The sequence below is a fragment of the Lepidochelys olivacea genome (genome assembly GCF_965140295.1).
Source record: "Lepidochelys olivacea isolate rLepOli2 genome assembly, chromosome: 8".
Taxonomy (NCBI): Eukaryota; Metazoa; Chordata; order Testudines; family Cheloniidae; genus Lepidochelys; species Lepidochelys olivacea.
Genome location: NC_140418.1, coordinates 48832947 through 48846018, shown reverse-complemented (window position 1 = coordinate 48846018; position 13072 = coordinate 48832947). Strand labels below are relative to the sequence as shown.

Sequence of the window (13072 nt, the reverse complement as noted above, 5' to 3'; positions counted from 1 at the left end):
CTTTGAGTTCCAACTGACCTCAGTGCTTTTGGCCCGTCCCTATGTTAAGTCTTGTTTATTGTCAAACCAGTACACAGCCCTTTCACAGCAGATGGGAAAGTTGTTGCAACCTGCATAAGGGTCCTTCCTCCACTTTCTTCCCATCTGCAGACTTCACTCATGGTGCATACATGGCTTATGTTGGGCACAATGTAAATAGCATGACCTTCTTTTTTCTCAGCACCTCTCGTTTCACTAAGGTCCATTTCTCACCTGAGCCCCTTGCTGGGTTTTTCCCCTCTTGTAACTGCTAAATTTACCCTTTTCCACAGGAAGTGCAAATGAGTGTGCAAACATTCACTCTTGCCTTGCTGCATTTGACTCTCCCTCCTGTGTATTTGTACCTCTCCCGTTTTTGATCATGAGTAACTTTAAAACAAAGAAACACTCAGTAAAGACAGAGATGGAGCAGTGCTGCAGGCTGCCATAGCATTCTTAGCTGTTTTTAGGAGGTCAGGAAAGCCTCTGGAAGCTCAGAGACCTGGCCTAGGCAACCACTAGGAGGCAGCATGGTCAGATAGATAGGGTTTGGATTGGGAGGCAGGAGACAGAGCATCTACTCCTGGCTCAGGCACTGACCTATGTGGGACCTTGGGCAAATCACTTACCCCATCTGTGCCTGATTCCCCTCTCAGCCTTTGTCTTGTGTATTTAGATTGCAAGCTCTTGAGGGAAAAGATGACATTTTGCTGCCCTAGCCCAGCAAGTCGGATTTCCCTTGGGACCCCTTGGCGTTACCTTCATATAAACAGTCGCCTTGCTGCTGAATACGGCACTGATACTGTCTTTGTGAAAGGAGCAGCTTCACAGCCCACAGGACAGGAAACCCTGGCCTATCACCCTCTCAAAATAGGCATGAGGTGTTCATTCCTGGCACAGAGGTGATGCTAAGAGACTGGCTGAGGGCTCTGTGCCTCAAGGCCTTGGAGCTCCTGGAAAAGGCTCTGCCCCTTGGCTATAACCATCTCCCGCTGTGACATTAGAAAAGGGAATGGTGGGGTGTTACCAGTGAAGTGCTGTGACCAATAGCAACATGAGCCAGAGGAAGCAGCAGAAAATAGAAACGAGGCCAAGGATCCACAGCACGTGGCCAGGCAGTGACGTAGGTTTCAGGCAGAGGTGAAGAGTATTGGTATAATCCCCTGTATCAGAACTGACACCAACCTCGTTGCCTGCCTCTGAAGAGCACCAGCGCTTACAATGTTCCTCCTCCTCCTCCTCAAGAACAAGGAACCACATCAAATCTGGTGCAACTCCAATGAAAACTACACCTGCTTCCAGCTGGTCCGCATGTGAGCCATGGGCTGCAATTCTGCAGTCAGGCACAGCTTCCACTGGGAGCTGAGTCCCTCTAATGAAGGGTAAAGCTGGGCCCAAGAGCTTTGAGCAAAGGGGGGATATAATAGAGGTCTATAAAATCATAAATGGTGTGGAGAAAATGAATAGGGAAGTGTTAATGCCTTTGCATGACACAAGAACCAGGGGTCATCTGATAAAATTAATAGGCAGCCAGTTTAAAACAGACAAGAGGAAATACTTCACACAATGGACAGTCAACCCCTGTGGAACTTGATGCCGGGGATGTTGTGAAAGCCAAAAGTATAACTGGGTTAAAAAAAAAAGATTTGGACCTATCCTCTAGAAAGTTATCTATCAATGGCTATTAGCAAGATGGTCAGGGATGCAACTTCATGCTTTGGGTGTTCCTAAACCTCTGGCTGCTGGAAACTGGGACTGGACAACAGGGGATGGCTCACTTGATAACAGCCCTGTTAATTCTTTCTGAAGCGCCTGGCATTGGCCTCTGTCAGATGCAGGATACTGGGCTAGATGGAGCATTGGCCTGACCCAGTCTGACTGTTCTAATGTACACTCTCCTTGGCAGCATTGTTGGGCTCACTAGCAGAGATTCCAATCTGTGGGCGGAAGAAGTGATCTGAAAGAAACCTCATCTCAGGCTATGCATATGTTAGTACCCCACACAGCTATGCAGGAGGCTGTGATTGCGTTTCCAGTCACATACTCACTAGGCCTCAGCGCTGCAGCAGGCTTTGGGGAGCAGACAAATTAATTAAAACTGTGTTGTTCCAGAGGGAGAATCTTAATGGCTTGGACAGCACAATGAATCATGCTGTGGTATTCCTCAATATTAACCTATTCCTCATGAATAGCGCAGTACGTTTACAAAGAACAGCCTAGTCCCTCCATTACCTCACACAAGAAACCTTTCATCTAGCAAGCTAAAGCTTCGTTAGGGCTGCTGGCTTTGTAGTACTTCTGTGCCTGTGTTAATACTTCTGTAGCAACAGTCGCACGACCCTGAGCTAAACCTCACCACTCCTAAGCAGGTAAGTATTATCCCAGTTTTACAGAAGGGGATCTTAAGGCAACTAGAAGCTAAGTGACTTGCTCAGAGTCACATAAGGAATTTGTGGCAGAACAGGGGACAGAACCAGATACCTTGAGCTAGCCTGATAGAAAAAGTCTGAACTCCAGAACTTAGAAGTGAAGCAGAAGAAGAGCCACGCCTGGGTCTAACTTTTACCTTCATAGGCTATTTCTAACTTTCACATGCCCCTCATCAGGTTTTTATTAACATGGTGTTGATCCTCCAGCTGCAGCTGATTCTGCTGGTGTGTGAATGGGCAGGGCATGTATGGTAGCAGAGCCTGCCAGAGAAGTGTATGGTGGTATGCTTAGGGCTGCCAGTGGTGGTGGAAGCAGAGTTTGATGTAGTTCCTTAAACCAACTTTACTAATTCCTTTCCCTGAGCCCTGGTCTACACTAGGACTTTAGGTCGAATTTAGCAGCATTAAATCGATGTAAACCTGCACCCGTCCACACGATGAAGCCCTTTATTTCGACTTAAAGGGCTCTTAAAATCGATTTCCTTACTCCACTCCTGACAAGTGGATTAGCACTTAAATCGGCCTTGCCGGCTCGAATTTGGGGTACTGTGGACACAATTAGACGGTATTGGCCTCCGGGAGCTATCCCAGAGTGCTGCATTGTGACCGCTCTGGACAGCGCTCTCAACTCAGATGCACTGGCCAGGTAGACAGGAAAAGAACCACAAACTTTTGAATCTCATTTCCTGTTTGGCCAGTGTGGCAAGCTGCAGGTGACCATGCAGAGCTCATCAGCAGAGGTGACCATGATGGAGTCCCAGAATCGCAAAAGAGCTCCTGTATGGACTGAATGGGAGGTATGGGATCTGATCGCTGTATGGGGAGTGGAATCTGTGCTATCAGAACTCCGTTCCAGTTTTCGAAATGCCAAAACCTTTGTCAAAATCTCCCAGGGCATGAAGGACAGAGGCCATAACAGGGACCCGAAGCAGTGCCGCGTGAAATTGAAGGAGCTGAGGCAAGCCTACCAGAAAACCAGAGAGGCGAACGGCCGCTCCGGGTCAGAGCCCCAAACATGCCGCTTCTATGATGAGCTGCATGCCATTTTAGGGGGTTCAGCCACCACTACCCCAGCCGTGTTGTTTGACTCCTTCAATGGAGATGGAGACAATACAGAAGCAGGTTTTGGGGACGAAGAAGATGATGATGATGAGGTTGTAGATAGCTCACAGCAAGCAAGTGAAGAAACCGGTTTTCCCGACAGCCAGGAACTGTTTCTCACCCTGGACCTGGAGCCAGTACCCCCCGAACTCACCCAAGGCTGCCTCCTGGACCCAGCAGGCGGAGAAGGGACCTCCGGTGAGTGTACCTTTTAAAATACTATACATGGTTTAAAAGCAAGCATGTGAAAGGATTACTTTGCCCTGGCATTCGCGGCTCTCCTGGATGTACTCCCAAAGCCTTTGCAAAAGGTTTCTGGGGAGGGCAGCCTTATTGCATCCTTCATGGTAGGACACTTTACCACTCCAGGCCAGTAACATGTACTCGGGAATCATTGTACAAGAAAGCGTTGCAGTGTATGTTTGCTGGCGTTCAAACAACATCCGTTCTTTATCTCTCTGTGTTATCCTCAGGAGAGTGAGATATAATTCATGGTCACCTGGTTGAAATAGAGTGCTTTTCTTCAGGGGACACTCAGAGGAGCCCATTCCTGCTGGGCTGTTTGCCTGTGGCTAAACAGAAATGTTCCCCACTGTTAGCCACAGGGATGGGAGAGGGTTGAGGGAGTAGCCACACGGTGGGGGGAGGCAAAATGCGACCTTGTAACGAAAGCACATGTGCTATGTATGTAATGTTAACAGCAAGGTTTACCCTGAAAGAGTGTAGCCACTGTTTTATAAAATGTGTCTTTTTAAATACCGCTGTCCCTTTTTTTTTTCTCTCCACCAGCTGCATGTGTTTCAATGATCATAGGATCTTCTCCTTCCCAGAGGCTAGTGAAGCTTAGAAAGAAAAAAAATGCACTCGAGATGAAATGTTCTCTGAGCTCATGCTGTCCTCCCGCACTGACAGAGCGCAGACGAATGCGTGGAGGCAAATAATGTCAGAGTGCAGGAAAGCACAAAATGACCGGGAGGCGAGGTGGCAGGCTGAAGAGAGGGCTGAAGCTCAAATGTGGCGGCAGCGTGATGAGAGGAGGCAGGATTCAATGCAGAGGCTGCTGGAGGACCAAACCAGTATGCTCCAGTGTATGGTTGAGCTGCAGCAAAGGCAGCTGGAGCACAGACTGTCGCTACAGCCCCTCTGTAACCAACCGCCCTCCTCCCCAAGTTCCAAAGCCTCCACACCCAGACGCCCAAGAACGCGGTGGGGGGGCCACCGGCCAACCAGCCACTCCACCACAGAGGATTGCCCAAACAAAAGAAGGCTGTCATTCAATAAATTTTAAAGTTGTAAACTTTTAAAGTGCTGCGTGGCATTTTCCTTCCCTCCTCCACCACCCCTCCTGGGCTACCTTGGTAGTCATCCCCCTATTTGTGTGATGAATTAATAAAGAATGCATGAACGTGAAGCAACAATGACTTTATTGCCTCTGCAAGCGGTGATCGAAGGGAGGAGGGGAGGGTGGTTAGCTTACAGGGAAGTAGAGTGAACCAAGGGGCGGGGGGTTTCATCAAGGAGAAACAAACAGAACTTTCACACCGTAGCCTGGCCAGTCATGAAACTGGTTTTCAAAGCTTCTCTGATGCGTACCGCGCCCTCCTGTGCTCTTCTAACCGCCCTGGTGTCTGGCTGCATGTAACCAGCAGCCAGGCGATTTGCCTCAACCTCCCACCCCGCCATAAACGTCTCCCCCTTACTCTCACAGATATTGTGGAGTGCACAGCAAGCAGTAATAACAGTGGGAATATTGGTTTCGCTGAGGTCTAAGTGAGTCAGTAAACTGCGCCAGCGCGCCTTTAAACGTCCAAATGCACATTCTACCACCATTCTGCACTTGCTCAGCCTGTAGTTGAACAGCTCCTGACTACTGTGCAGGCTGCCTGCGTATGACTTCATGAGCCATGGCATTAAGGGGTAGGCTGGGTCCCCAAGGATACATATAGGCATTTCAACATCCCCAACAGTTATTTTCTGGTCTGGAAATAAAGTCCCTTCCTGCAGCTTTTGAAACAGACCAGAGTTCCTGAAGATGCGAGCGTCATGTACCTTTCCCGGCCATCCCACGTTGATGTTGGTGAAACGTCCCTTGTGATCCACCAGAGCTTGCAGCACTATTGAAAAGTACCCCTTGCAGTTTATGTACTCGGTGGCTTGGTGCTCCACTGCCAAGATAGGGATATGGGTTCCGTCTATGGCCCCACCACAGTTAGGGAATCCCATTGCAGCAAAGCCATCCACTATGATCTGCACATTTCCCAGGGTCACTACCCTTGATATCAGCAGATCTTTGATTGCGTGGGCTACTTGCATCACAGTAGCCCCAACAGTAGATTTGCCCACCCCAAATTGATTCCCAACTGACTGGTAGCTGTCTGGCATTGCAAGCTTCCACAGGGCTATTGCCACTCGCTTCTCAACTGTGAGGGCTGCTCTCATCTTGGTATTCATGCGCCTCAGGGCAGGGGAAAGCAAGTCACAAAGTTCCATGAAAGCGCCCTTAAGCATGCGAAAGTTTTGCAGCCACTGGGAATCGTCCCAGACCTGCAACACTATGCGGTCCCACCAGCCTGTGCTTGTTTCCCGAGCCCAGAATCTGCGTTCCACAGCATGAACCTGCTCCATTAGCACCATGATGCATGCATTGGCAGGGCCCATGCTTTCAGAGAAATCTGTGTCCATGTCCTGATCACTCACGTGATCGCGCTGACGTTGCCTCCTCGCCCGGTATCGCTTTGCCAGGTTCTGGTGCTGCATATACTGCTGGATAATGTGTGTGGTGTTTAATGTGCTCCTAATTGCCAAAGTGAGCTGAGCGGCCTCCATGCTTGCCTTGGTATGGCGTCCGCACAGAAAAAAGGCACGGAATGATTGTCTGCCGTTGCTCTGACGGAGGGAGGGGCGACTGACGACACAGCTTACAGGGTTGGCTTCAGGGAGCTAAAATCAACAAAGGGGGTGGGTTTACATCAAGGAGTATTTCAGGCAGGACTTCACGGAGGGTTCCAATAAGAAATGGTGCACCTAAGTTATTGTTCTTATTGGAACAAGGAGGTTAGCCTGGCCTCTGATTGATACATGGCTAGATTTACCTCGCTGCACCTTCTCTGTGAGTGACTGCAGTGTGACCTAGAGGAATGAGTCCCCTAGACAGGAGAGGGGGGGAAGCAAATGAGTACAAAACAAATCTGGTCTATTTCTTGTTTTGATCCACTCCATCTATCTTTTACATCTTTGGCTGGCAGCAGACGGTGCAGAAGGACTGCATGCCATGGCTGCTCGGCAGAAGATGGTACAGTACGACTGCTAGCCATCCTCATCTCTTGCCTGCCCGGCAGAAGATGGTACAGTACGACTGCTAGCAATCCGTATCGCCTGCCTGCTCACCATAAGACGGTTCAATAGGACTGACTGCAGGACTAAAGAGAATGACCTAGTCAAGTCACTCCAAATTTAGTCCCTGCGCCCATGTCTGCCCAGGCACTCCCAGCCGACGTGGCCAGGAGCACCTTGGACATGACGATGACGGCTACCAGTCGTACTGCACCATCTGCTGCCAGAAGGCAATGGGTTGCTGCTACTGTGTAGCAATGCCGTACCGCGTCTGCCAGCACACAGGAGACATAGGGTGACGGTTACCTGAACGGGCTCCATGCTTGCCGTGGTATGGCGTCTGCACAGGTAACTCAGGAAAAATGGCGCGAAACTATTGCCTGCCCTTGCTTTCACGGAGGGAGGGAGGGAAGGGGGGCCTGACGATATGTACCCAGAACCACCCGCGACAATGTTTTAGCCCCATCAGGCACTGCGATCTCAACCCAGAATTCCAATGGGCAGCAGAGACTGTGGGAACTCTGGGATAGCTACCCACAGTGCAACGCTCCGGAAGTCGACTCTAGCCTTGGTACTGCGGAAGCGCTCCGCCGAGTTAATGCACTTAGAGCATTTTCTGTGGGGACACACACACTCGAATATATAAAACCGATTTCTAAAAAACCAACTTCTATAAATTCGACCTTATTCCGTAGTGTAGACATACCCTGAGAGACAAGCAAACTAGACTGGCTTCTTAGTCAAATGACTAATTTAAGATTTCAGAAGCCCTGGATGTAAATCCAAGCAAAGCCATGCTTCACAGTGGTGTGAAATCTAAGGTCCCTTCACATTGCTGACAAAAAACCCACCATAAATAAATAAAAAAGACTTCATAGCTAATTTAAAAATTCCTTTCCCAGAGAAACAAAAACTAACCCCGCAGCTGGCTTGATAGGGTACGGCTGTGCTTTGGGCACAGAACATAGGTTCAGTCCCTGATAAAGATGACTGTGTTTCATGCTGACTTGTGCTGTGTGACTTACCAATTCATTGTGGTAGCACGCACCCAAAACAACACATCCTGTAGCTGGTAACGATGGGAAGCAGTTCTGCTGGTTTCAATATGTGATGGGCCCTCAGATTGGTTGTGAAAACAAAGATATCTTTGATCTCTGAGGCAACAGCTTGAGGGTGAATCACAAGTTCCTATCACTGAGAGAAAAAGCAGTGCGTGTTTCGGTCTGAGGGGATGTGTGAGAGACATCCTACCTGGGCAATGGTTATGACACATCAGGTGGTGTTCAGTTTTGGAGGTCATTCCTCTTGCTTAATGTGCAAATTCCTTCCCAGAGAAAGCCAGGCACCACATTGGCTTCATTAGTGGACATTATCAAGGTGAGACTTTTATAGGACATTTGGGGTCCCAAACCAACCCTCATGGGCAATGTTAGAAGGAGGGCACCTTTACATTTCTCTCCAGAATAACTTAGGCCCAGATTCTCATAGGTATTTAGGACTCCCACTGCAATCAAGGACCTGGGGCTTGATGCCTAATTTACCAATGTCATTCCCCAACAAAGAGAAGGCAGCCCACTGCTTGGCCCATGAGTTGGCTTTCACTACAGGTTGCACTGGATTCAATTCCTAACCAGCACTGCCAGTGAAAAGGAAGGCATCTTTCCGGTTCCGTAAAAACATCTTGTTTACAAATTGCTTGTAAAAATTACATGCTTGCTGTGCAGTATGGTGCTCAAGGCATGACTGCGGGAGGGTGAATGTCCTGACAAGTGCTGATATTGGTTGCAGAAACATAGGGATCTTTCACAGGCTTGGATGTGTCATTTACAAAGCACTTGCAGAAAAAACATGCTGTGGGATGTATGTGGGGGCTGGTCACCAACCGAAGGAGCTGGGAGTGGAACTAGAGGGGGTTTTCAACCTCTGCTGTAATGACTCATGTGTGATTGCTAAACATCTTTTCATGCTACTTGTACACGGGCCTGGCCCCAGTTTGGTCTAGCGATAGTGGCTGATGAAGGGTTTAGGTGGCATTGCGGGTGGGGTGGGGTGTGTGTGTGTGTGTGTTCAGTCCCAGCCAAGCACTCGGATTATGAGAACAAAGGGGACTTTCACCCTTTAAGGCAATAGCTCATGTGAGAGTCACACCCTTTCCCTGGAGAAAGGAACACCAGCCTGATCCCTGACGTAAAGCTCTGACTCTGGGGCTGAGAGGTCGCAGACAACTCCAGTCAGCGGTTGTGATGGTTAAGGTCCCATTCTACTTCGGAGTTAGTTTCTCTTCTCTAAGCAAATCCTCTGCACCCTAAGCACCCTTCACAACTAAGGCCTGCTCTTTCCCTTTGATCCCAGTTCCTTAGGTGCAGCGCCCAGTGGTGCTGGCCCTTTAGCTCAGGCAGCATAGACTCATCATTGAAGAAACTGGGGTCTCTCCCTGTAGCTAGCCCATCCAGTCCTGAGAGCACATCCATTCACTCATGTCTGAATACCGGTGACATCATAGCACACTTTTTTTTTTGGAAGCCTTCTTGTTCCATTGCTAATTTTGCATGCTTGGCTCAGTGATCTGCTGCACACCATCTACCATCACCTCACTAGTCATCCCCTACTGTGATGACCTGCCACCATTCCTTCCACCATAGCCTTCTCAAGGTTATTTCCCTCTCTATGCCTGATGTGACTGAAGTACATAAGTTTGCGCCTGTTGATTTCTGACAGCAGGGGCTGCTTTTCTCCAATATTATTTCTAACATGAGTATCTCCTGCAGGGAAAAGATGAATGCTTACCAGATTATGGGAGCCAGCACCCGAGCTCAAAGGCATCAATTATCCCCTTGGTCACAGCTTTAGTTTCCCAAGATTCACTTCCATAAGTTGCTATGGAAAAAAAATGAAGCTTTTCACCAGTCAAACCTTGGTATGTTTTGAGATAGCATGGTTTTTCCATGCTTTCATGAGGGAAGCCATGTCTGAGTGAGCCATCTGCAGGCTTCTTCTGATTTTGTTGAAGCAGCCTCTGTGGTGGGGTATGTATGAGCCCAGAGAATTACATTCATGTACTGCCTCTACAGCTCGGCCATTAATTGTGATGTCCTGTTATTATTGATGGGGGGTCAATAATTGCTCTGAGAGCAACCCCTACTAAACATGCTTTACCAGAGAAATAGAGCGTTAGGAATCAAATTAATCAGGGGAAGCTCTACCAGTAGAAAACTGGAAAAACAAGACCCCTGTTGTGTTTGCCATTACAAATAGCTCATCTATGTCTTTCCTCTCGCCTCTTCTTTATGCTATGCATACCATCCTTTGAGCTGATCTTCACCTCTTAGGTTAAAAGATTAAACTACTCCATTTTGTCCAAATGGATGCCTCTCCAAGGGAAGGTGCTACAGCTTGGCTGACCCTGGGGCCTAAACCAGGGCTAAGAGCATGAGCTATTACAGTGCCAGCTAAAGGGCCAGGCTCTTCCTCCGAGTGCTGTACTAGACTCTTCTCCGCTGTGGAGCTGATGCAGAAGGGGACCAGTAGCAAACACTGCCCAGTGTGTTACACAGGCACACGTGGAAACAAGTCAAGCTCTTCTCACTCTGATCGTCAAGCACTCCTCCGGCTCTGGAACAGCCTGATAGACAGGTAAACAAACTCTGAATGTTGGGAAAGGCTTTCCCCAGCTATTTCACTTGCTTGTCCAATGAAAACAGAATCAGTAGAGGAGAAAAAGTATTGTATGGCTTCCAAAAGCTAAGCAGTTCGTGTCCCCTGGCTTGGTACGTAGAGCCTGATCCTCAGCTGGCATAAATTAGCATAGCTCCATTGAAGTCTCTGCTGAGACCTTGGCCCATAGTTATCCTTCATTGCAAAAGGAAATGACCCTATAACGAGCTGTCCAAAAACCCCCATCACAACTCTTGGTAAGTTGTTCCAATGATTAATTACTCACTGTTAAACATTTATGCCTTATTTCCAGTCTGAATTTGTCTAGTGGCAACTTCTAGCCCTTGGATCGTATTAGACCTCGCTCTGCTAGATTAAAAATGCCTTTATTAAATAGTTGTTCCCTGTGTAGGCTTTTATAGGCTGTGATCAAGTCACTCCTTAACCTTTGCTTTGTTAAGCGAAATAGATTGAGCTCCTTGAGTCCATCACTATAAGGCAGGTTTTCTAATCCTTTGATCATTCTCATGGCTCTTCTCTGAACCTCTCCAGATTATCAACTTTCTTCTGGAATTGTGGATACTAGAACTGGCCATGGTATTCCAGCAGCAGTCATGCCCAAGCCAAATACAGAGGTAAAATAACCTCTCTTCTCCTACTTGATATTCTCATTGATGCATTCAAGGATTGCATTAGCCTTTGTGGTCACAGCATCACACTAGGAACTCATGTTCAGCTGATTATCCACAATCCCCTCTCCCCAATTTTTTTCACAATCTCTGCTTCCTAGGATAGAATTCCCCATCCTGTAAGTATGGCCTACATTCTTTGTTCCTAGCTGTGCACATTTACATTTAGCTGTATTAAAATGCATATAGTTTGCTTGTCCCTATCTTACAAAGTAATCTAGAATGCTCTGTCAGGGACCTGTCCTCTTCATTATTTGCCCACGCCCCCAATCTGTGTGTCATCGGCAAACTTTATCAGTGATGATTGTGTGTTTTGTACCAGGTCATTGATAAAAAGCATAGCATAGGGCCAAGAACAGATCCCTCCAGAGCTCCACTAGAAACCACACACACTCTTAGTTATTCGCCATTTCCAATTACATGTTGAGACCTATCAGTTAGTCAAATGTGTGCCATGTTAGTTTTATATTGTTTTAAATTTTTAATCAGAATGTTTCGCGGTACCAAGTCAAACACCATACATCAGTCTAAGTATATTACATCAACACTATTATCTTTATCAACCACACTTGTAATCTCAAAGAGAGATATGAAGTTTGACAGGATCTATTTTCCATAAATCCATGTTCATTGGCATGGAATACCCTTCTTTAATTTCTTTATTAACTGAGTACTGTATCAGCTACTCCATTATCTCGCTAAGGATTGATGTCAAAATGACAGGACTATAATTATTTAAGCCATTCCACTTACCCTTTTAAATATTGGCATACAATTAGCTTCCTTCTAGTCATCTGAAGCTTCCCCAGTGTTCCCACACTTATTGAAAATTAACAGTCCAGCAAGCTCCTCTGACAGCTCTTTTAAAACTCCTGGATGCAAGTTATCCAGACCTGCTGATTTTAAAATGTCTAAATTTAGCACCTCTGTTTAACAGCCTGTTGGGACAGTAGTGGAATGGAAAGAGTGTTATAGGGTATAATGCCATCTGCTTCTCTCCCCCAATACAGACCAGAAGTATTTATTGAATACTTCTGCCTTTTCTTCTGTATTGATAATTCTACCATTCCCAGCTAGTAATGGACTATTACCATTGGTACGATTTTTGTTGTTCTTAATATATTTTTAAAACTCCTTTGTCCTTAACACTTCTGGGCATAGATTTCCTCCTTGTCCCTTTGCTTCCCTTATCAATTTTCTACAATTCTTAGCTTCTGATTTACATTTATTACTATCAACTTTCCCTTGCTTCCATTTGTTTGTTTATATATGTTTAAGTCATGGGCTGCAGTGGCACAAAAGGAACATTATAAAACAATCATTTTAAAAGAACTGCTGGAAGAGGAAGCCTTTATCTTGTATGAACTCCAGTCTTAAGTAAAGAGGGTAACCCTAACCTAAAGCCTTTCTGGCCGTAACGGATGCTTAAAACTACATACATTCTGCCTCTCATCACACTGAATCTGACTTTATCTTACCTCTTTATTTGCCCCCACTCGCCCAACAGGTTTCTATTCTAGTGCACACAGCAGGTTCTTGCAAATCTCTGTAAAAGTGGAACACTGCATCTACCAAAGCCAGAACAATGTTGTCTCTTCTACAATATGAGTTTATAAAGAGGTAATTTAAGCGGAAAAACTGATTAATTAATCCAACCCATCCAAACTTGAAAGTATTCAAATCGTTTTAGACCAATCTTTTCATAACATTAATTATATTAAATAAAAGAGGACAAAAACAAGGCAGGTGGGGTAGAAATCCCCAAGAGGGAAAGGGAGCAATATACATTTGAAAACAGCACCTTTCCCTTTTAACTGAAGCTAGATTAAGAAGCAGTAGTGCGGCACT

General features: G+C 46.7%; 2 protein-coding genes across 3 annotated transcripts; one reads left to right on the top strand and one right to left on the bottom strand.

Moving 5' to 3' along the window:
• The first annotated feature begins 60 nt into the window (after positions 1–60).
• Positions 61–4951, top strand: LOC311524778 (uncharacterized protein). Of its 2 annotated transcripts, XM_084636269.1 has the most exons (4): positions 61–2387; positions 3146–3244; positions 3341–3746; positions 4338–4951. In XM_084636269.1, the coding sequence occupies exons 2-4, from the start codon at positions 3167–3169 to the stop codon at positions 4487–4489; spliced, it is 636 nt and encodes a 211-aa protein (XP_084492395.1). In that variant the 5' UTR covers positions 61–2387; positions 3146–3166; the 3' UTR covers positions 4490–4951. The 2 variants fall into 2 exon arrangements, with proteins under 2 accessions (XP_084492395.1, XP_084492394.1); XM_084636268.1 differs by having other exon boundaries at positions 61–3244.
• Positions 4952–5084: 133 nt separating this feature from the next.
• On the bottom strand, positions 5085–10015 carry LOC311525684 (uncharacterized protein; the record flags this gene model as incomplete). The annotated part of the gene is made up of 2 exons (XM_084637990.1): positions 7907–10015; positions 5085–6488 (listed from the first exon to the last, which is right to left on the bottom strand). The coding sequence occupies exon 2, from the start codon at positions 6372–6374 to the stop codon at positions 5085–5087; it is 1290 nt and encodes a 429-aa protein (XP_084494116.1). The 5' UTR covers positions 6375–6488; positions 7907–10015.
• Between the last annotated feature and the right edge of the window lie 3057 nt (positions 10016–13072).